This window comes from Venustampulla echinocandica (assembly GCF_003357145.1).
Source record: "Venustampulla echinocandica strain BP 5553 chromosome Unknown scaffold_1, whole genome shotgun sequence".
NCBI classification, from domain to species: domain Eukaryota; kingdom Fungi; phylum Ascomycota; class Leotiomycetes; order Helotiales; family Pleuroascaceae; genus Venustampulla; species Venustampulla echinocandica.
The window spans coordinates 4,216,246-4,238,670 of record NW_022474206.1 but is presented as its reverse complement, the minus strand read 5'-3'; the positions used below and the strand labels follow the sequence as shown (position 1 = coordinate 4,238,670).

The 22,425-nt window shown below is 51.9% G+C and overlaps 6 protein-coding genes across 6 annotated transcripts; 3 read left to right on the top strand and 3 right to left on the bottom strand.

Moving 5' to 3' along the window:
* Positions 1 to 2,341: 2,341 nt before the first annotated feature.
* BP5553_03926 (Uncharacterized protein) lies at positions 2,342 to 6,050 on the bottom strand (the record flags this gene model as incomplete). The annotated part of the gene is made up of 2 exons (XM_032012549.1): positions 2,342 to 5,688; positions 5,783 to 6,050. The coding sequence occupies 2 exons, from the start codon at positions 6,048 to 6,050 to the stop codon at positions 2,342 to 2,344; spliced, it is 3,615 nt and encodes a 1,204-aa protein (XP_031872242.1).
* Positions 6,051 to 7,924: 1,874 nt separating this feature from the next.
* BP5553_03925 (Uncharacterized protein) lies at positions 7,925 to 8,269 on the bottom strand (the record flags this gene model as incomplete). Its single annotated transcript, XM_032012548.1, has 1 exon — positions 7,925 to 8,269. The coding sequence occupies one exon, from the start codon at positions 8,267 to 8,269 to the stop codon at positions 7,925 to 7,927; it is 345 nt and encodes a 114-aa protein (XP_031872241.1).
* Positions 8,270 to 8,726: 457 nt separating this feature from the next.
* BP5553_03924 (p-loop containing nucleoside triphosphate hydrolase) lies at positions 8,727 to 9,455 on the top strand (the record flags this gene model as incomplete). Its single annotated transcript, XM_032012547.1, has 1 exon — positions 8,727 to 9,455. One exon carries the CDS (start codon positions 8,727 to 8,729, stop codon positions 9,453 to 9,455), a length of 729 nt encoding a protein of 242 aa, XP_031872240.1.
* Positions 9,456 to 10,480: 1,025 nt separating this feature from the next.
* BP5553_03923 (ENTH protein) lies at positions 10,481 to 12,312 on the top strand (the record flags this gene model as incomplete). Its single annotated transcript, XM_032012546.1, has 4 exons — positions 10,481 to 10,553; positions 10,600 to 10,669; positions 10,724 to 10,944; positions 10,994 to 12,312. The coding sequence occupies 4 exons, from the start codon at positions 10,481 to 10,483 to the stop codon at positions 12,310 to 12,312; spliced, it is 1,683 nt and encodes a 560-aa protein (XP_031872239.1).
* A 464-nt stretch (positions 12,313 to 12,776) lies between these two features.
* On the bottom strand, positions 12,777 to 13,585 carry BP5553_03922 (EF-hand protein; the record flags this gene model as incomplete). The annotated part of the gene is made up of 2 exons (XM_032012545.1): positions 12,777 to 13,256; positions 13,313 to 13,585. 2 exons carry the CDS (start codon positions 13,583 to 13,585, stop codon positions 12,777 to 12,779), a joined length of 753 nt encoding a protein of 250 aa, XP_031872238.1.
* Positions 13,586 to 14,856: 1,271 nt separating this feature from the next.
* BP5553_03921 (C-terminal autoproteolytic of nucleoporin nup98) lies at positions 14,857 to 21,317 on the top strand (the record flags this gene model as incomplete). Its single annotated transcript, XM_032012544.1, has 6 exons — positions 14,857 to 14,962; positions 15,019 to 15,180; positions 15,239 to 19,113; positions 19,231 to 19,485; positions 19,539 to 21,152; positions 21,207 to 21,317. 6 exons carry the CDS (start codon positions 14,857 to 14,859, stop codon positions 21,315 to 21,317), a joined length of 6,123 nt encoding a protein of 2,040 aa, XP_031872237.1.
* Between the last annotated feature and the right edge of the window lie 1,108 nt (positions 21,318 to 22,425).

Here is a 22,425-nt window from a genome sequence, read left to right as displayed (position 1 = left end):
GAGTGAAACACGCCAAAGAGCCAGCAGAACAACATACCTACTTCGTACATATTTTCGAACAGTGGTAGCAGTACGGAGGAACCGGTGTTCGGCCGTGTGCGAAAGCATTCAAGTTCGTCCTTTACTGGCTCGCCCGTCCTGTCTGCAGCATCCACTATCTTCACTGCCCCGTTCCCACCGCCACACTGGAGTGGTTCTGAAGAGCCGCTACCAGTCGACAGGTCGATGCTCTCAACCTTCAACACCGGAACCCCCAAGTTCCAACAGATGGTCAAGCCCGCTCCATCAGCTGGGAGTTGGTGGCTAAGCTAGGTACCTATGTAATCTACGCAATCTATGTCTTTGCCAAATCAAATCAAGCTGAGAGCCTCGATGGCCCGGACCTCCGGGGTACACAGCATCATCAACAGCGGGCACTCTGGTAACATGCTGTACTCGCGGCGTCAGCACGACGGGTGAGGCAAGGCTGTGGCTGTGCAGGCGTCTTGCCCCCTACGAAGCAGAATCTATACGCCCGTACTCTTATTATTATACTCTATACTTCGTACTCCGTGGTCTCTATCTCTCGTCCTTACGTACCTAGGACTTCGTACGCAACAGCTCGTCCGTCCTCGTGCTCATAAACCCGCGGCGCTTGTATTCCCGGGTGTCAGTCATACTGAGGATACTGTACATACCTTTACCTAGGTACCGCCTCAATAATAGCCCATACCCGCCCGTCCAGGGGATCCTACATTACATCTCTATTTACATCGTCCTCAAACAACGACAATCTCGCAGGAATGCTTGATGCTTGAGCGAGACGCCAGCTCCGCCGGAGGGCTGCTGGCGCTTGCGGACGGCGGCGGCTACGGTACCAAGTACTGTGAACATGTAACTCCTTCCTCTGCGCGCATCAAACCGCGCCTGGTGAAGAACCGAGTACCAGCAAGCGCTGGATACTATTCCTGTCCCCTGGGCAGCGCTTTGCTTTGCAATCTCCAGCCGCCGGCGAGCAATCATAATGGCCTAAACTCGACCGATGTTTGCATTTCTGACGGATTTATTTAAAGACCTGTTGGGCCCCGTCGTGTGTGCGAAGTACATGCGTTCTGTGAACCCGTTGGAAGGACGAAGGAACGAATCTGTTTCGACCTCCGCGTTTCGCATTTCGCAATGCCTCTCCTTCCTCCTGTGGCGGATCTCCCCCACATACGCAGTACATACATCATCATCCTCCAGCCCCGATCCGTCGCCGTTTCACCACTGCGCTGCTGTTTACGTTGATGTGGATGGTCGGAAGGTCTTCAAGCCACGACCACCCACTTCGAAGTCCATGTTGAGCTACATATCCTTCCAGGCTGGAGGTAGCACAACCTACGAGGCTGGCGTGACGACGACGATCATTAGCTTAGCCGTGCCAACATATGGTTTGTCCGTCCCTATCTATTCCCATCCTAACATGATCTCAAATATAGAAATACGCGCTGATGACAACCATGGAATCGCAAGTTGTGGAACGCTTATAATTATAACCTAACATACATATCCATAAAAAGCTTCCCAGCGTGTGGCGCTTCTTGCCCGTCGTCTCACTTCAACAAAAATGTCAGCAAGTCGTAAGCATCTCTTGGAATACCATCACCACATTACCCATCAACCATCACCAACCGGCCGAGAACACAAACCCTCTGTACTGCCAAGCTTAGTAGTTAGTTACCCTCATCGCACACCGTATCCCGCATTACCTTATCTCATCAGCTGCACAATAAGCTTTCTCCCCCTCGCTCAATGGATGATGGGCGATCGATCACCTGGGACGGCTGGTAATATCCAGCAATTCTTCAATGCCTTGGATGTCCATTCCCGCGTCGCTCATTCGTTCCCGCGGGTTTTTTCTCTCTCTTCCAGCCGCATTTCATGTGTGCATGGGCGCGCAGATCATGCACCTCGTCTCGAATATCCATAATACTAAATTATTCCATTGTCTTACAAGTATAGATAAGCTACGCAGGGGGGAGGGGAATACCGTACACCAAGTGAGATTATTATCGTGTGGCGCCCCGCGCTCCCTCCTGCAGATAGATACAGTAGATAGTCTCTCTATCGCCTCGATATCCCGGGGAATGTAACCATACTTGTCAGCCCCTGCTTCGAATAGAAACCCCGCCGCCGCGCGCTAATATAGCTAGTTCTATATATTGTCACATTCCTTTCAGTTTGATGTAGAGAAATTATATATTGAACAACTATCTGTTTTGAGTTATCCAAGAAACTTTAAATGGGTATCCAATATTCACAAGCCCTCACACTTCTAACCCCCGCAAAAACTCAGTCAAATACACATAAAGGAGATATTCCATCATTGGTCGTCGTCCCAGCCTCCTTGCTCCACTAGGAATCGAGTAATTCTTTCTTTTACTTCCTTTAGCTCCGTGCCGAGGGCGCTGCTCCACTGCTCCTCTACGCACCGGACTTTCTCCTTCAGGTCGTCCGTCAACCGCACCTCCTCGTCCTGCTCCACCTCCTTTAACTCGGTATCCACTTCGCCCTCCTCTTCGCCCTGCGCAACTCTTTGCGACCTCATCAGCCGGCAATTAGCGATGGTGACACCGCTCTTGACTTCATGTAACAAGCATAGCAGGTTCGTCTGACTCTCGATAAACTGATACGTGCTCTTCTCACAGTGGCCAAGGAGGCTGTACAGATACTGCATCGGGAAATGGTAATAGCTGGGGTTCTCCTCATACTCCGCGGACGGGATTTGGATATTGAACCCCGTCAAGTCCCCCGGGATGTTCTCCGTAATCCGACTGAGGTTCGGAGCAATGTCCCAGAAGGCACTAAGCTGCACTTCGACACCACGGACGACGTTCTCCTCAATGATATCCAGGAACTCCTCCGTGCGCTTGAGCACCTCCTGCTCGAATGTAGATTTCCTCTTCCCCGCATCTTCCGAGAAGAAGTCCTCTGCGTGTTTTACCTTCTCCTGGTTGCCGGCAAGGCGATACGGCGTGATGACCATGTCGCGGTAGCGGTCATTGCGGTCGGACAGTAAGTCAAATAATTCCCTATGCAATTGTTCCCTTGCCTCAAAGATCCATTTCAGCAGTGTAAGCTTTTCCAGCAGTTCAGGCTGCTCGTCGCCTTCTTCTTGTGTCAGATTCGGGCTTTGCTCCTGCGCGTCTACGAAGAGTTTCGAGCGAAGCTGTTCAAATAGCTCCGTGGAACGCGTCACTCGATCCATGAGTAAGTCATTCAAGGGCATTACAACCTGTGCCTGGAAGAGCTCGAAATCTGCTTTTGATGCCTCTTTGGTCTTCTCCTGCTCAGACTGCTCGGAAGCCCCCTCGATCTTTGCAGCATCGGCATATGACATGTTTCCTGAGGCGATCTCGCGCTGGATATTGACTCGGAGAGAGTTTCGGCGTTTCGATGCTGCTGCTGCATGGTCTTCGCGGATTTGCGTCGACGATTTGATGAAGCGATCTTTGGTCGCTTCTACTTCGACAAAGTCGCTAAGGCTACGGACAGAAGTCCGGATGGAGGTCAGATCAGGATGGTTGTTATTGACGGCTGGGTGGTGACGAGGATATGGCGGTGGAAGTGTTACCAACCGGGAGACGTCTAGGTGATTGGGGTTGGGCGTGATAAGTGCCGGCGAGAAAGTGCCAGAAGATCTGCAGATTGCTTGTTGGGACGTAGGAGGTGTTGAATCCTGTTCATGCCAACCGGCCTTCTCTGGTGGGTATTCGTTTTGACCGTACACTTTCTGATCGCTTGGGCCCGTAATTGCTATGCCCTTACCCTTGTCTAAAGTAGAGGTATCCCCATTCTGCAAAGCTTCTCGAAGCTCCCGTGGCATCCCCATATACTTCGATTCACGTTTCGATCTTTCAAGTCTCATTGATGGAGTCCCTGTTGAGCCTTCCTGGCTAACCTCCCACCATCGACTCGAAGGCCGGCCCCGAGAATCAGACCCGTCTAGGGCTTCACTAACGCTCATACTAGGAATTGGTGACAAGGATGGCATATAACCTTTCCACCAAGTTGAATCTGGTCGCCCCGCTGCTGGAGATGAGCAGCTAGATTCGGGGGTCGGCTCTGTCTGAAGCTGGGGACTATCATGTAAGGCAGCCATTAACGAGCCTCTATGAGATCTCATTGTAGGAGACATGGGCGGATTGGAGGACTCTGGTGTCCATGCAGCCGAACGTGAAGCGCTTGATGTCCTACGTGACTTGCTATACGGTCGAAATAGATCCCGTGTTAGCTCAAGTATTTCGGAACCCATTGCGTCAATCGCAGTTGCGTATCTCTCGCGTCGAAGTCGGGATTCAGCGACGATGAAATCGGCGAATATGCGTACACGTTCACTGTCAGTCGTGGCCGTGGCCTCCCTCTGTGCGAAAGCCTTGTGTCTTTCGATTGCACTACGAGCAAATTGCTCAGACGGATCGCTTGTGCTCGATTGGCGTGATCCCGACCTCGAGTGAGCCATGGGCCCGGTCATAGCAGCTCCAGTGCTTGACGTACGAGCTTGCGGTGGTGGGGTGGGCAATGCCTTGGGTGGGATGGCGGGAGAATCTTCGCCAAATACGGCGTTGGATGGACCCGGAGAGAATGGAGGTGTTGGAGCTTCAAGCCGGCTTGACGAGGCCATCGGGCGAGGAGTAGATCCCCTTGATCCAGCTGTATCGCATTTCGGTGTGTTCAGATGGGACATCTCGGCCGATTTTGGGGTCTGTCCACTTCCACCGGGGAACCTAGAGCTTCTTGGAGTTGATTTATTTATGGTCGGTCTTCGGCCAAGGGTCGTTGATGGTACCGCTATATCCGCTGGAGTGATAGCCTCGTGCCAAGGATTGTTTGAGGGTTCCTCAGATGAGGCAGTTCTCCTAGCTTTGCTCTCGTTCCTCCTTTCTCGTATACTTTTAGATTCGCCTCTCACGTGTCCCGATCTCGCCAGGCCCGATGAACTTGAACCGGAGTTGGACTCGCCGGCTGTGCCGGAATTTATACTAGAGCTAATGCTTGAGGTATCAATTGTGAGTCCCCTGTTGGGGGATCTCCCTCTTCCAGATGTATCCTCATCCACCCAACCAGCAGGAGTGGGTGGTACTGGACCCAAATTTGATGTAGGACCAGGCCGTCGAGTAGGGGGAGACAATATTCGATCTGTTGATCGAGACATGCTTTGAGATCTTGATTGTGGAGGAGGGGGACCTGGGGGAGGAGGAGGTAGCGGCATGCCGGGTTCCCATCTTGATGATGATGACCCGCGTGAGGATGATGGTGTGCTTGTCGCTCCGGCAGAGGCCGCTCTTCTGGAGGCTGGTGGGCGAGAGTTTACCTGACCAACTTCAGAGTATAAAGATTCAGTGACAATTGGCACCGGCCGGTGTTCCGTGAACTGCGGAGCCGCATTGATCTCTGGGGAAGCCCGTTGTACTTCTGGGCCCGGCCGCCTTGTGAAAGCAGATATGCCACTGAACAAGTTGGGTGGTCTATCACTCGAACCGGCTCGAGTCCGAGTCGGTGGGGGAGGAGGGAAGGCATGCGTCGAGCCGGGTTCCGGGGATGATCTGTATATATTTACAGGAGAAACCCGAGTTGCTGGCGATACCCCAGCGGCTGGGTCTTCGTTGGATATCGTCGATGTGCGTTGACTCCGCGGGGGGGAATAGGGGGGGGGGGCAGGGACCGCGGCTAGATCTCGATTAGTCTCACATCAGACCTGGCCGTGGACTCGCAGCCTGTCGCGCTGGCGGGATATAAGAACATAAGAGGAGGGCTGTTTTACCTTCGGAATCCGGTCGACTTATAAAGTGGTTGTTATTGTCTGAAGGCACGCTCGGTGACGAGGTCCATTGCTGTGGATTGTATTGTCGGACGGCGCTCACGGGGGTGTAGGTGGCTGGATGGTACCCAAACGGGGCACTCAGCGAATTCGAGGAGAGGGCCGAGACGGGCGTCTGCGTGGGAAATGGCGATTGATTCACGGCGAGGGAGGTCGTGAGCGGACTCAAATCATGTCGACGCCGTGGAGTGAGATCTCGCAGTGTCGCCATTATCGCGTCCCAATCCTAAAATAGCAACAGACGCCTATCGTCGATACGCGAAACTCCAGCACCCGACCTTTCTGGCGACTCGCGACGGATCTGCTCTGGTCACGACTCATCTGGCCGTCTCGAACGAAAACCAGAGAGCAGGGCGCGAAGGGGGGGAAAGAGGCAGATATTGAGGCTCGTCGTGGATGAAACTTGCGAGGGGTCTGGTCTCCCTTAAGGTGTCTTTGACAACGGGGCCAACTACTAGGGGGGGAGGATGGGGCGTTCACGGTGGTACCCTACCGGGAGGTCGAGGTACGGGGAGGCAGCACGCTGTGGGTACCTGTAGGGAGGTACCTTGGCTGCTAGCTGCGGGCTGCGGGCGACTCCGTAAGGCTCCAGGCTCACGGCCTCAAGCCTCTAGGGCTCACTGGGCCCTGGGGAGAGTGCTAGCAGTGCTAACAAGTTGGCACCACTTAGCACTATGGCACCGATATCTATTGCTGGCGCTGCTGCAGTACTTACCGAGCCCCTACTTACCACTGTTAAGCAGGCCCCAGCCAGCGCCCCCAGAACCCCAGATACCAGTGCCAGGGCGTGCATTGCAACAATTTGTGTCCACTGTGCTGTGACCACCCGGGGCTCCAAATATGGAGTGCCTACCTAGCACTGTGCACACCTTTGCCATTGGCCTCACTGAATCGCCGCCCTGCAAGTGCATCTCGTCGCTGCAGCACGAGGCCAATGGGCGCCGGCAGACTGGTGGTAAGTTGACGGCTCAACTGCAGTCGGCGCCTACGCTCCGTTCTGGAGACCTCGTCACATTGGAAGGGATGCAGCTTGGCGGCGCATTGGCTGAGACCTGAGAGTGCCATCGTGCCAGGTGGTGTTCGGTATCTTGGTAAGTCCTACGTACAAAGTTGCAGCGCTGCAGCTGCAATAAGATATCCGTGATGGCATGATGCAACCATGCCCACGTATCTTGCTTCAAGAATAACCATCCAGCAGAGATCTCCGTGGCTGCAGCTCCCACCCATCCTTCATGCTTCTCGGCTTGTCCATGAGCCGGCGACGGGATGCCAAGCTTTGCTCCAATCTGGGGATGCATACGCCCTTCAGCATTAAGGTTTCTGTGAACTCATTCATCCTGTTCAGCGGTGCTCGTTGAGGCCATTCATAGCTCCACACTAGATACTAAGAATATCCCCAAGCTGTGGATGCTTTCCTGGGACGTGGAGAAACCGGGACTACTCCGCAATAACAGAAATAGAGGAAAAGGAAGGAAACCGGGAACAAGCCACCAACGCTATAAATAACATCGAACACAAGCCAACAAAAGCCAACACCAGTAAGAAAGTACTTAACCTTGCAGTCCCAACGCCCCGGTTGGGCATTTTGGGGAGTGGTCGCAGGCTTGGTCCTTCCAGAACGCCTTTTGGAATGCGGCACAGTAAGCTTCCATACCAAAGACTCTCAGGCGGATAAGCAGTATATTGTTTTGTAACGTGCGGAGGGATATCCGTCACATGATGTTGATACATAATTCGAGCTGCCGGGGCTTTCTAGAAGTATTCGTAGTACTTGTGGTACTGGCCATTCTAACCCAAAATGCTGTTGTAGACGCCGTGGAACCTCCAAACTCCAATTGCTTAGTCGTGATTGATCGCATAGCTTGCCAGTGGCCCCCCAAGGTATGCTATGATGCATGATTCGTACTTCGTACAGCCAGCGATGCCGTGAAATGAACGAGCTGTTCCCGCTGTCGGCTTTTGCTACCAGCTCCATCTGGGAGTACCAGAGAGATTTGGCGGTGCCTGCGACAGGCGAAGCACTTTCCATCTAGGCTCGTCTTCCTTCATCCGTCCAACGCAAAATAAACGTAGATATTTCCTGTATTAACTTTGACCTCCGTTCCCAGAACTCCCGTCTGACCCCTCGGGTGCAAACTCCTCTGGCAAATTCATCCCCACTCTTCTGGCTGTCAACCGGACCCTCTCTTCCTCATCCATTCCCATGCCCGGATTATATCTCTCGAGTAGTGTCGCGTATATCCTTTGCGACTTGACATAGTGAAGGAATTGCTCTGTTTGTTCGACCGAGGTGGCGGGCTTGGAAGCTATTGTGTTGCGAATGCGTGCTTGGAGAGGCGAGCGAGACTTTTCGGACAGCGGCCTCGATGGCAGTTCGCGGAGGAAGGAGCGGTAGAGAGCTCGAAGTTTTGTAGGGGAGGTGGACGCCATGTTGTATTTCGATAGATCAGACCTGGGAGAGCTGGCGGATGATGAGCTTGGGTTGTGCTGGATACTTTTTGTTTCTTGCTCTCCAAGGATTTTGGCGCGCTTTTGGGATGGCCCCTGCACCTCCGCCCGGACGATTATTTATTTATCAAGTACTGTGATAAACCGACTGGACCTCTTCATGTACCTTCTGTGGCCGTCATCCTTAACCAACATGATCCTCAATTTGAAACCACGATCCATCAGACTGCAGCACCATGCCCGATTACGGTGTCTGCAAAGTGATGCTTCAAAACATACCCGTAGGTGCGTAACAACACCCAGTCGCACCGCTGCTCTACCTCATGGCTCCGCGTCAAAATCTCCCTATCCAAAATTTCCCACAGCCTCTTTGTCTTATCATTGGGACACGACACCTCCTACGCCCTACCAACTTACGCATGCGTCCAAGTACTTCAAGATGAATCGTCCGGAGTTTCTCTGGTCTGCTCCAAAGTTTAAGACGATGGACTTTGGAGGCAGCCCTGAAGTATGCTTTCTCGGACGGTCGAACGTTGGGAAATCTTCGCTGCTAAATACGCTCTTGTGTAAAAAGATAGCACACGCGAGTTCGAAACCGGGCCGAACAAAATTGATGAATGCTTTCGCTGTCGGAGGCTCAGAGGATGACAAGACAAATCAGATTGTGGTGCTGGATATGCCTGGCTATGGAAAGGGGGGAAGGGCAGAGTGGGGCAAGGAGGTTCTCAAATACCTAGGGAAAAGGCGTCAGCTGAAGAGAGCATTCTTATTAATTGATGCTGAGCATGGAATAAAGGTCACCGACAGGCAGCTTTTGGCCCTCTTTGAGGAGCACCAAGTGCCATATCAGATCATCTTGTCGAAAGCGGACAGGGTGCTTTTCCCTGGGAGTAGGACGCCCAGCCCCACTGCTCTGGAGGGTCGGATTGCAGATCTGCGAAGGACAATGGAGACTGTGAAGGATGCCATCCAGCCTAGTCCCGAGCACGGTGCATACGGGGTGGGAGAGGTTATTGCCTGCAGTTCTGACAAGTGGATTGATGGCAAGAGAATGGGGATCGATGCTGTCAGACACGCCGTGCTTCAGGCCGCTGGGATGGAGTTTCAACCAAGGATCAAAATGGTGAAGCCAATGGATATTATACCGCACGAGGATATATTCCGATGAAGAGGAATAGTTGCTGTTGGATGCGCGGCACGGAATCTCTACAAATCTGGCGAGCAACAACCGGATTGGGCGAGCCGGACGAAGGAGTCAAGACGATACGACAATGAGCAATGCTCATGATACGAAGATATAATGCCCAGCAGGAAAGCAACCGGGCTCCAGGAATTACCCAATCACCTGTGGTTTGGGAACGACACTGGCCCTGTGAGTTGCGGAGAGATTCGATGTATACTTTGTCGGAAAAGGAGACCAATCGAGTAATGTCCAGGGCTGCTGTCGATGACCACCAGGTCTTTGAAACTCCCTCCATATTAAACTGGAAGGAGTGATATCGCCACCAAAAAACTCTGAACTCACAAGGATTTTATTGTAGTTTGTGGCAATTCTGGATGAAGTCCGGAATATCCGCGCCCAACCTTTTCCTGGTCGGCATGGATAACTGTAATATTCTGTATAATTTACTACTATTCATTGAATTAGGCCCTGAACGTATTCCACCATAAGAATAGTCCACGTGATTTTGTAACCCAAATATCAAATTAGGTCCTTGCCGCGGCGCCTAATAAACCAAGAATCATTTAGTTTGGGGAAGAAGCCACTAGCGCAAGCGTCGTCATACTGCAAGTTCCCAAGGCCCAAGTTGTCGCATAATCCCAATCCACATCACAACGACGCAGTGTTACCCTCTGGCATGCCTCACCGAGCCACAATTGAAAGTTCCATCCCCATCGCACGTTCGCTATCTTCGTCGTGACATTTCACTTCTTCTTTCGCATCAAGGCGGGGCAGGACGACAAGCGCGGCTCGGCGCAATCTCTCGGCGACGATACGATACAGCACCTTCAATCCCGCATAGCACTGCGATTTTCCATTCCATCTGCTTCGTTGGCGCTTTACGGCTCGCAACTTAAAAAGGCTGTGGAGGCGATTTAGCACCGCACGGAAGCCACCCGCCATCTGAGATCTAGCTCTCACCTTCTTTATTCATCTTTTGTCATTCGCCCCCCAACAGTCCAGCTGCAACCATGTCGAAGGTTATGAGGACGGTGAAGAATGTCACCAAAGGATATTCGAGCGTCCAGGTCAAGGTCCGGAATGGTGAGTTACGTTTCTTAGATGATAACGCCTTACTTACTCTTGGAAGCAACCAGCAACGATCCATGGGGCCCAACCGGGACTGAGATGAGCGAAATAGCTCAAATGACCTACAATTCGTACGCACGACGAGCCCTCCCTGTTAAGCAGCAAATCTAACCTTTGGCACACAGTTCAAACGAGTTTTACGAAATTATGGACATGCTCGATAAACGGTTGAATGATAAGGGCAAAAACTGGCGACACGTCTTAAAGGCCCTCAAGGTTCTGGATTACTGTCTTCATGAGGGATCGGAGCTAGTTGTAACTTGGGCGCACAAAAACATCTACATAATCAAAACTCTTAGGGAGTTTCAATATATCGATGAGGATGGAAAGGATGTTGGACAGAATGGTGAGCGGAATTTGGGCAGGCTATGATGGATTTAGCTAACTGGGTCCAGTCCGTGTCTCTGCCAAAGAGTTGACTGCATTGGTATTAGATGAAGAAAGGCTCCGCAGTGAGAGGAGTGACCGAAAGACTTGGAAGTCAAGAGTCAGCGGTATTGAGGAATATGCGCTTCCGCACGACCAACCCCAACGCCGAACACGTCCACATCGCGCGCAGCGCGCAGATGAGGAAGACGCGGAATATAGATTGGCAATCGAAGCAAGTAAACACCAAGAGGAAGAGGATCGAAAGAAGCGGCAGAGCAGGACCGCAGATCCCGAGGATGACGACCTTGCCAAAGCTATCAAATTGAGTAAGGAAGAAGAAGACCTGAGGAGGAGAGAATTGGAAGACCAGAATGCATCGTCTTTGTTTGATGACGATCTAATTCAGACGGCTCAACCAACAACTCAACAGACAGCTCAGCCTACAGGGTTTAATCAGGGCTACCAGCAACAAGGCCAGGTCGATTGGTCAGGTAATCCTATTGATCCAAATATGCAACAGCAGCCCACCGGTTACATGGGCAATATGTACACAGGAGCGGTTGTCAATCAGCAGACAGGCTATCCAAACGGATATCAGAATGGGTTTGGACCCCAACCAACAGGTGCCTTTGATCCTTATGGATCACAGCAACTTCAACAGCAGCAACTCCAGCCTCAGCAAACAAGCTTCAACCCATACCAGACCTCTAGCCCCTTCCAGGCGCAACCACAGGCCCAGGAACCCCTCGTTCCAGCGAGCACCAACAATCCTTGGGCGACAAATCAACAGCAATCCCAGCAGATTATGCCTACCCCCACCGGATCTAACAATCCATTTGCATCATCCTTCAACCGGCCTCAGGCCACCGCATCCCCTGCTAAGCCAACGCTGGCCGCGCTTCAAGAGCAAAAGACCTCGGCGTTCAATCCAATTGCATCTTTTACCCCACCACCACCAAAAGAGATGGACCCTCACCAAGCCAGACTCAATGCTCTACTTGCAAGTGGTGAGGGAATGGATACATTTGGTAATACTGGAGACCTGCGTATTCCAGCCCAGCATACCGCACCTGGTACGTTCGTGAACAGCGCGGGCGCAGGGTTAGGCAGGATGACGGAGCAGCAAACGGGCACTAACCCATTCCTCCACAACCAATACACCGGTATGCCCCAAACCACATATGGAGGCAACCAAAATGGCTTCGGCGGCCATCAGGTTCCGGCTGCTACAGGTCCAGCAGGTGTGTCGAATGGTTTCGGCAATTTTGGCGGTCAACAATCGAGTAACCCATTTGGAGCTCGGCCACAGCAGAAGGGCCCAGGAGGAGATCTGATACAGTTCTAAGACTCAGTATTGGAAATGGGGTTCCTCGGGTACATGGTTAATATTCATTTGAGCATGGATGATACGCACCTGTTCGTTTCAAGCAGGCGTGCGGGATGATACTTTTTCTATTCACCGGACTGTTTGGCCGACATGGTCGGCCGTTGCTAGCATGGGTTTGGGGGATTTTATTGATTCTTCTGTTAGAACGAATGGTGGAACAACCCACGAGGGCATGGCACAATTGGATCTTGACCATAAAACATTGAGTGTGCGATATAATCCACAAAATCCTCGAACTGCGGGTGCCCGTCCCGTTACCCCACCTATTCGCGCCCAAACTCCTCCGCTTTATCAAGTTTTTTCTATACATAAAACCCTGCAATTAAGCCAAACCTCCTGAATAATAACCCCAACGCGACTCCTCTTAGTAATTAGTAACACCAAAGTCTGCTTGGTAGCGTGGTGATATAGAAAATGCTCCTTCAACCCATACAAATCCCTATAAACTCCTCCCTCCCCACTCCCCCTTTGCCTTCCAAATCAAATTCTTCAATCATAGCCACCAACTCATCCTCCTCAAGCCCCTCGCCCAACTCCCTAGCCACCCTCCTTAAATCCTCAATACTAATAATACCCTTATCCTCCGTATCAAAGAGCGCGAACGCCCTTAGGATCTCATCCCTCGGGTCTCTCTGGGCTATCAAACTCGCCGCAATGGTCTGGAACGCCTGGAGTGTAAGGTGCAACCGGCCTGGGTTTGCCGGCTGCTGCGAAGGCTGGGCTTGGTGTGGGTGGCGTGAGGAAGTCGGCGGCTGCTGCGCGGCCGTATCTGGAGAGGTGCCATATTGTCTGAGGAGGTCGAGGATTTCGGGCTTGGGGAGGTCGAATCCTAAAGCTTTGAGCGCGACTTTGAATTCGTGGTAGTCGATTCGCTGGTCTTTATCGAGGTCGAATAGTCCGAACTGTGAACGAAATCCTGTTAGCTGCCGCTATATAGAGCATTTATAAATGTGCTTACGGCTTCATTTATTTCCTCGCGTTGCTCGTCCGTGATACTGTTCAATGGATTCGAAGGCCCCGCCCCGCCCTGAACTGCTGCTTGTGTTGTAGCTTGGGCTTCTCGATGTGCGCGCTCGCGCTCCTGTCGCTCTCGTTCTAAACGCGCCGTTTCCCGTGTAGATGATGCGCCGAAGATGCCCGGCGCATTTCTTTCAGGGAGTTTGCCGTGTAATGTGCTGGAGTAGGGCCTCGTGGGGAAGGCGGAGTGTGGTTGGGGTGCTGCTGAGGCCATTGCGGTATAAGATCGCAAGAAGAGAGTGAATTTGCTCAGAAGCTGCTTGATTGCTTGATTGTAGAGGACAAAGAGGATATTATAGCGGGGCTGGTGTTTACTTGTGTTGATGGCTGATGCAGGTGCTCTGGTATGTTTTCTTTGATGCTGTACGGCGCCGCCCGTCATGGACGCGTTTGGCACATTGGCCAACCGCGAATCCCGGCCTCCAGGGGCAACCCTGGGAATATCATCTCCTATCGATTTTATTATTTTTATATATAACTTTGTCCTCTGTGCTCAAATAGGACGTTGTGGACTAATGATGCCAGTTAATACTCTCTTATGCCCGAACTCCTGGTGTTTGATCTGGGAATTAAGACACCAAAGCACTACACTGTACTGTACCTATTGTACAGTACGGCCCTGTACTGAGGCATCAAGACTGGCACCTGACAGGGAGCCAGAACAAGAATCGTTCGTCTGGAAGTAGAAAAGGCACTAGAGGTGGCAACAATACGAATAGAGAAGAAAGACTCATACTGTACAGGTAGGAAGCCTGCCATACATAGCCTGCCACAACTGCGTCTCAGTTGCTGTGTGCAGTGGCATTGAATAGAAGACTCCAGGGCCAATGATTCTCCGCAGGCAGCTATATGTGCAAAACGGTACTATTGGATTATAGGGACTTGCTTAGCAATCGCCAAACAATATTGACATTCTAGTGATTCACTCGCCCACCAAGCAGCGAATACAGGTGCAAGTTGATAATATCGCAGTTGTCACTTGGAACTTATAGCTTGTAAACTTGTAATAGCTTGGAACGATGACTCTGATAAACCAGGCAGCAAGGCAGACTTAGTCAGGACGCCATACACGCAATATCATTGGCTCGGTTGCGGCGGCTATTTTTCCCGCGGAGCTCGACTCGGGCAGCCAGAGCGCGTTCAGGTTCACTTCCACTTGCACTTCAGCTTTCGTTCCCCCAAGCTAACGACGTGCTCCCCCATCCAACTTCAACCCCATCTCCCCCCAACATCCTCACTTCCCCGAGGACCACATCAAGCATTCCTGTCATTCCTTCACACTGATGATGTTTGCTATCACTCATCCTCATTGAGCGCAACCTTCTTTCTTCTCGGCGCGTCTTCCGCGCATAAAATCTGGACGACCACAATCACAGCAACTCTCCGCCACCGACGGCACCAAGATACTAACATCCCAAGGTACCAAGACCTCATTCTAGCAGCGATCCAAGAGCGCTTCCTCTCTTGCTGAGATCCGCCGCGGCCATGTCGGGCTTTGGAGGATTCGGCTTCGGCCAAAACAATAACCAGTCGCAAAACACTGGTGGATTTGGGGGATTTGGGTCAACCGCCAACACGAACACCAATACAGGTAGGTCGCCGCTTTCTTTTTCCACCCCCAATGTATATTCCAGCCGGGGACTCTAGGTCGAGTGGACGCTGGACCTCACCGCGAATCTATCACTTACTCGGATCTTCTCCGCGACACAGGCTTTGGATCCGCGACCAATACCGGCTTCGGAGGCACGAACACGACTGGCGGTGGACTCTTTGGAGGCGGATCTACTGGTGGCTTCGGAGGCTCTGGAGGTACGTCGACCATGCTTTGCGCCCGCACACGTCCCGTTCGACTGGAGATCGATACCAGGCTCTGGTTCATTCTGCACTAGAGCTGACATTTCGATTCGAACGTCTTTCCACTCCTCTATCGCTTTTCCTGCAAAATTGGCGGAGTCGCCGGTGAATGAGACGCGACTCATCATTTACGGCATGGATACACGCTGTTTTTTCGGTGCTATTGTTAAAATGGAAGATTCGCTAACGTTGGTGCCATACACAGGAGGATTTGGCGGTTCGGGTACGGCTGGTTTCGGTGCGAAGCCATTTGGAAGCACGACTACCACCACTGGCGGCAGCATATTCGGTGGGGGTACCCCAACTACAACTGCGACAAATACCGGGACTAGCGGCTTTGGCGGGTTCGGGTCGACTGGCGGTGGTAATACAGCATCTGGCTTTGGCTCGAATGCTTCTACTGGCGGCGGATTGTTTGGAGCAGCTAGCAAGCCGGCATTTGGTGGCTCGGCAACTTCCACCCCATTTGGTGGGGGCGCCACAAGCTCTCCTTTCGGCGGCACGACAACAGGTGCTTTTGGAGCCCCTGCAGCTACTGCGTTAGGGGGGGCCACGGGTGAATGTCAAGGTACCGGAGTTGTCCCTTTTCAGGCCTTTGTGGAGAAGGAGCCAAACAGCACCTCAAACCAGCAAAACTCCTTCCAGAGCATCTGTTTCCAGCAGCCCTATCAGAAGTTCTCTCCCGAGGAGTTGAGATTGGCAGACTATACCGCAGGTCGTAAATTTGGCAACGCTAGTAACCAACCTGGAGCCTTTGGTGCTAGCAGTGGCTTTGGAGGTTCGTTTGGTGCAGGCGGTACAACAGGTGGCTTTGGCAATACTGCTGCCAATACCAATACCGGCGGCGGTTTATTTGGCGGAGGAGCCGCAAGCACTCCATTTGGTACCACCCAAGCGGCAACGCCTGGGTTTGGGGCCAATACCGCAACAGCTGGTGGTGGTCTCTTTGGCGCAAAGCCTGCAGCAGCAGGTGGCCTCTTTGGAGCCCAGACTTCGGCACCGGCATCTGGTGGGATGTTCGGGACCACTGGCACATCGGGCTTTGGTGGTGCAAATACCACAGGGGGAGGGGGTTTCGGTGCATCCAACACCAGCGGTGGGCTTTTCGGCAGCAATACCGCCGCGAAGCCCTCGTTCAGCTTTGGAGCTTCACAGCCTGCCGCCGCGACTACTGGATTTGGGACAGCAACATCAGGAGGATTTGGTTCCGGCGGAGGTTTATTTGGCAACACAGGCCAACAACAAAATACAGCTACTCCCTTCGGTGCTGCTCAGCAAACAAATACAGCAGCACCATTTGGAGGGTTTGGTTCCACTCAGCAGCAGCAACCAGCAGGAGGCACGTCCCTTTTCGGCAACACTGCGCAGAAGCCAGCTGGTGGGGCTTTTGGGAGTACGCCTGCTGCATCTACAGGTGGTGGGCTATTTGGTGGTGCACAGGCAACCTCAACCACTAACCCCTTCGGAGCCACCACCAACACCCAGAATACAGGAGGTCTCTTTGGGGCGAAGCCCGCCGCAACAAGTACAGGACTGTTTGGAAATACGGCCGCACAACCCAATACGGGAGGAGGGCTCTTTGGTGGTTTCGGAAATCAAAATGCCAATACGGCCCAACAACCCTCTGGCTCTCTTTTCGGTGGTCTAAATAATCAAGCCAAGCCATCGGCGTTTCCCCAACAGTCGCAGCAGACTGGAGGCAGTCTCTTCGGAGGTGCTGGATCCCAACAACAAGGAGGTGGCCTCTTCGGCGCCAGTATCAATAATCAGCAAGCTCAGCAGCCTCAAAATTCACTTTTTGGCAATAACTCGCTTCTTGGAACCTCCCAACAGGGACAACAAACCCCTCAGTCTCTCACTGCGAGTATCGGCGACAACGCAGCCTACGGTGGAGCTTCATTGTTCGCCAACCTAGCTTCAACACAGATGAACAATCCAGGTCCAATTGCAACACCGCTTTCCGGCAGTGTTAAGCAGAAGAAAAATTCGGCTCTTCCGATGTATAAACTGAACTCGGCATCCACTTCGCGCTTTACAACTCCGCAGAAACGAGGATTCGGTTTCTCGTATAGCAGCTATGGAACTCCTGGAAGTGCGTCGAGTACGTCCAGCACCCCTGGTGCCTTTGGAGGAAGTACCCTTGGTAGCACGTTCAGCCGTACCCTCAAGACGAGCATGTCCACCAGTAGTCTCCGCCGTAGCTTCGGCCCAGAAGATAGTATTCTTGCTCCAGGCGCTTTCTCTGCCAGCCCCGCTGCAAGACAGTTTGGCAGCACTGGCAGTGTGAAGAAGCTCAACATCAACAGAAGCCTTCGGAATGATCTGTTCACACCACCAAACCCAGTACATACCCCATCGACACCTGGGCAGAATGGCATTCTCAAAAAACGTGTCTCTTTCGAGACCAACGGGATTTCTGGCTCCAGCCCACTCAAAAATGCCACAAATGCTGCAAGCCCCAGCTCTCAAGAACTAGGTTTGCTTCGACCCGCTCCTGGCACCAATGGGGTGAAACCAGCTGCTGCTGCATCCCCCGAGATGGAACAAGTCCAGAATAATGAGCTTGCTGTTGTTCATGAGGAGGAAGCACCAGTTCCAGCACCGCTAAACACACAGATGCAGCCTACCACTCAGGATGACCAAGAACCAGGACGGTATTGGATGTCGCCATCTAAGGCAGCTATTGAGGGCATGAACCGTATGCAACGTTCAAAAGTCACTAACTTCACTGTTGGACGAGAAGGCATTGGGCAAGTTAGGTTTGATGTCCCAGTGGACCTCACGAACATCAACCTCGACGAGATTATGGGGAACATTGTGCAACTGGTTATGCGCTCTGCAACAGTCTATTCGGACCCTGCCAAAAAGCCGCCCATGGGGAAGGGGCTCAATGTGCCTGCAGTCATCTCGTTAATGAACTCTTGGCCCCGCAAGAGGGACGGAAAAACTCCCTCGGGAGAAAAGTCAGGTGCTCGATTCAAAAAGCATATTGACCGCCTAAAGAAGGTCAAGGACACCAAATTCGTCTCGTATGACAAGGACCATGGTATTTGGACATTCTCAGTTGAGCATTTCACTACCTACGGCTTTCCAGAAGACGATGAGACTGATGGCGAGGGTATGAGCGAGTTTGGACAGAGCACTCTGAGTGCTCCCCCCGATACTCCTACGCCCAAGTCAGGCGGATTGGAGCGATCCTTTGCGTCTACTTCACAGGCCACACATACCGAATCTGATCCTGATGATACTTTTGAGTTCAGAAAAAAGAAGATCTTGCCTGGAGCCTTCGATGACCAGGTACTGTACGTGGATGACGAAGAAATGGATCACGATATGGTCGGTCAAGATGGGGAGTCTTTTTTAGATGAACGCTCCGTGGGTTCGCAGTCTGAAAACGGCGTCGAAGAGCCAATGGAACAAGACGACGTGTTTTACGACGATGAATCTGTCAGCATTGTGGATCAAGAGATGGCGGGATCTTATCCTCAAGTTGGCAATACCACGGAGCTTGGTGAAGAAGACTCGCAGTATGACGGTGGCATGGATGAAGATACGGAAGCACATGACGCACTTGCCAGGGCAAGAATCAGAGCTGCTCACAAAGCCGAGACGCCGTTGAAGAGAAAATTTGCGGCTGGTAATGACTGGACGGACACCCTGAGAAAAACGATCAGCCCACAGAAGCAAGACCGTGCAGCTCTTAAGAGTTTGATAAATATTCTTGAAATGGACCCGCAGCCGGAATCAGAGCTCACACCAACAGCAAGAAGAGTTATTTCAGATCCGCGCGGTTTTGCCACTAGTATTGATTTGATGAATTCGTTGTTTGGTCAAACTAAGAGCCCCATCAAGGCTCCTAAGGTTCCAGCAAAAGCAAAAGGTTTTGAGGTTGGTTTTCCATTCCGCACTTGATTTGATGATGGCGGACGAATGATGAGGGCCGTCTGTTGCGCCAACGCATGTATGTAATGAATAAAAACATTTGCTAAAACTCCCTTTCTCCAGTGGCCATATGCGAAAAGACCGAAGACAGCCGACAGTGAAATGACCAACATGACTGAAGCAGACCGCGCCTTCCACGAGTCCATGAAACCCAGCTGGGGCCCAGATGGGGCCTTGGTCTATGCTTCTCCAGCGGATAGTAAGCCTTTGGGCAAATCCTCTCGTCGGTCTCGGGAGAGAAATGGCTTGCTTGCAATCCAGAAGGGAGCAATTGTCTCCGAATGCAGGGACGTCCGATTCGCTAAGTTCTCTAATGAGGTAGGCTCTAGCCATACAACTTTTGTGAATTCTCAATGCTAAGCAAGAATTAGGTCTCTGCTGGCTTTCTTAAAAAACAGAAGGCTATGACAGTAATCACTGAGTCTGAAGACGTGCCATTTGCGAGATTAAAGGACAATTTCTCATTCTCCGATTTCTACGATGAGGGCAATGCTCGAGATCCAGCTGCATTGCACGACACACTTGTTTGGACACTCGCCGGCATTCTATGGGACAAAATCCCCGTTCCTGAAGGATTGGAACATGTTCCATCGATAGTAGATCGCCTACGTAAAGAGCGGTTGTCAGCGTTCTGGCAAAAGCTCGTTGAGACCGCATCTGCCCAGCAAGTTGCACTTGCAAAGTCAAATGAGGAGAAGGCCATAGCTTGCCTATCCGCCCGCAGAGTGGCCGATGCATGCGGGCATCTCATCAATGGCAAGGACTTCCATCTTGCCACCCTGATTGCCCTCATAGGTGGAAAGCGTAGTGTGAAGAGGGATATCCGAGAACAACTGAACGAGTGGCAGAAGTCTCGCCTGCTGTCAGAATTAAATCAACCTATCAGGGCGCTCTACGAAATGCTTTCCGGCAACGTCTCCGTCTGTGAAGGGTCCAAAGGGGCACCAGGCGAAGACCGCATCGAATCATTCATCATTTCAAAACGCTTTGGTCTGGGCTGGCGCCAAGCTTTTGGTCTCCGACTTTGGTATGGCATCATGTCTGATGAACCCCTCGAGGAGGCTGTTGAGAAGTTTGCTGAAGACCTCTCCCAAGGAAAGGAAACTGCCCGGCCACAGGCATGGTACGTTCAGGAGAAGATACCAGCGTTATGGGAAGACAAGGAGCGTGAAGATCGTGAGGATTTGCTTTGGGGACTCCTGAAGCTTTACACTTACCAGGATATGGCCCTAGAAAGAACTCTTGGTCCAGCGAACTCTCAGTTATCCCCGCTTAACTTCCGCCTGGCATGGCAGCTCAGTCAAGCCCTCATATCCGCCAAGGCTGTCAATTATAACGACAACTTTAAAGCTGATCAAACCACCTTATCCTTTGCGTCTCAGCTTACAAATGAGGGTAGCTGGCTCGACACTGTCTTTGTCCTTCTTCACCTCTCGTCACCCATGGCCAGAGCAAAGTCGATCCAGGATCACCTTGCTCATTTCGCCGGGCAAATCGGGTCAGAGGATAGCGAAAGCTTCACAACATTGACACAAACTTTCAAGATACCCACCTCATGGATCTGGGAGGCAAAGGCATTGTACAAGCGCAGCGTTGACAAAGACTCTCGAGGGGAGGTTGAATGCTTAATCAAGGCAGGCTCGTTTAATGAAGCCCATCGCACATTTGCCAGGGAAGTCGCACCTAAGAATGTCGTTGAACTGGACAATGACGTCTTACGGACCCTCCTTCATGGCTTCCGAGGCAAAGAGAACACGATATCTGAGTGGCATCTCGGTGGGCAGATATATCTGGACTACCTTGAATTGCTAGAGAGTCAGAAGTATGCAAGGGCGGTTGATCACCATGCATTGGAGAGATTGCTGGTGGGTCTTCCCGCTGTGGTTGAAGAGTCGCGGCACCCGAGCTTTATGGAAAGAGTCGCGGTCGAGACGATTAGTGGAACTGCTGCCAAGGCAGTGATCGCCACGGCGAGGAAAGGAGAGGTAAGTTCAACACCATCATCACGTCTAACATGGGATTCTAACGCATGGATATAGAAAGCAGACTTGCCCAAGATCTTGCGACTACCTCTCACAGAGGATAATTACCTGAAGTACACGGTCGACCTCAGCATTGAATATTATAGGAGCACAGTCGCTTCCCGATAGCTCATTTGCACTCTCACATGGGATTAATTGGAGAAGAATTGATGCGACCAACTGTGCGCCGAATTTCAAGCGGCCAAGGTGAAGAAAGAAAGCCAGTGTAATAATCATGATCACGGAGGAATTGAAGGAAATAACTTATATGGATAGGCGAGCAAGGAAGGAAGCCTTGAAAAGAAAGCTTGTAGATTAGATTTATTCCGGCGAAGTTCATAGCATAGCGGGCCGCACACCATAGATAGAGCGTATGAGACGTGAGATGAATAGCTTTCTTCAATGGCAGGCCTCGATTTTCAATAGTGCCTCCTATACATGAAATAATATGACCAGGTGCATCTACTCCACTCAACCTCAAGCCAAATACAACCTCCTCTGCTCTTCTCTTAAGGTGGAGAATAGCCAACAGCTACGAAATAATTCTTAGAGCCAATACGGAGTAATAATAATGGGGTGCAAGGAACACCGTTTCACTGCTGGGAAGAATCCGCAATGTGACTGGCCCCGGCCGCATAGTGACGACCTCAGGCAGAGAACGATTGGTCCACATCTCCCAACCTCTCTTGTTTTGAACATCCAGAAGTCATTCTGGTGCAGCTCCAGCATAGTAATATTGCCATGGACAACGCAGCACGACGCCCAGCTCACAGAGGTTAAAACTACCAAGTCCCAAGGGTCTCACAGCCAACCAGAGCACCGGCCACAGGTGCCCCGTCGGGTGCGCACACTTTGTATGGGGGTGAGGTATGAAATAGGTGGTTGGTGTCTCTCACAATTCTTCCTTGGACCCCTCCAAACGTCCGAGTCCAAAGGTACAGAGATAGTGCGGAGTACCTCCGTACTCACCGTATCTCCTTGCAATCCCCTCCTGTCAACCAGCCCTTCTGTATTTGTTTTCAGGCGGCCCTTGACTCACGGCGACCTGATTTCCCTTAATGGTCAGGCGTGAGGCCATGTCCTTATTTACTGTTCAGAACCACCTCCATTTCACACTATTATCTCTCACAATCGCGCCCAGCACTGCTCTTGCTCTTGCTGTCCTGCTATTTATCTACCTCTACATCTGCCACGTCCGAAAAACCCCTCTACCAGTGCCGCTGCCGCTGCAGCAACC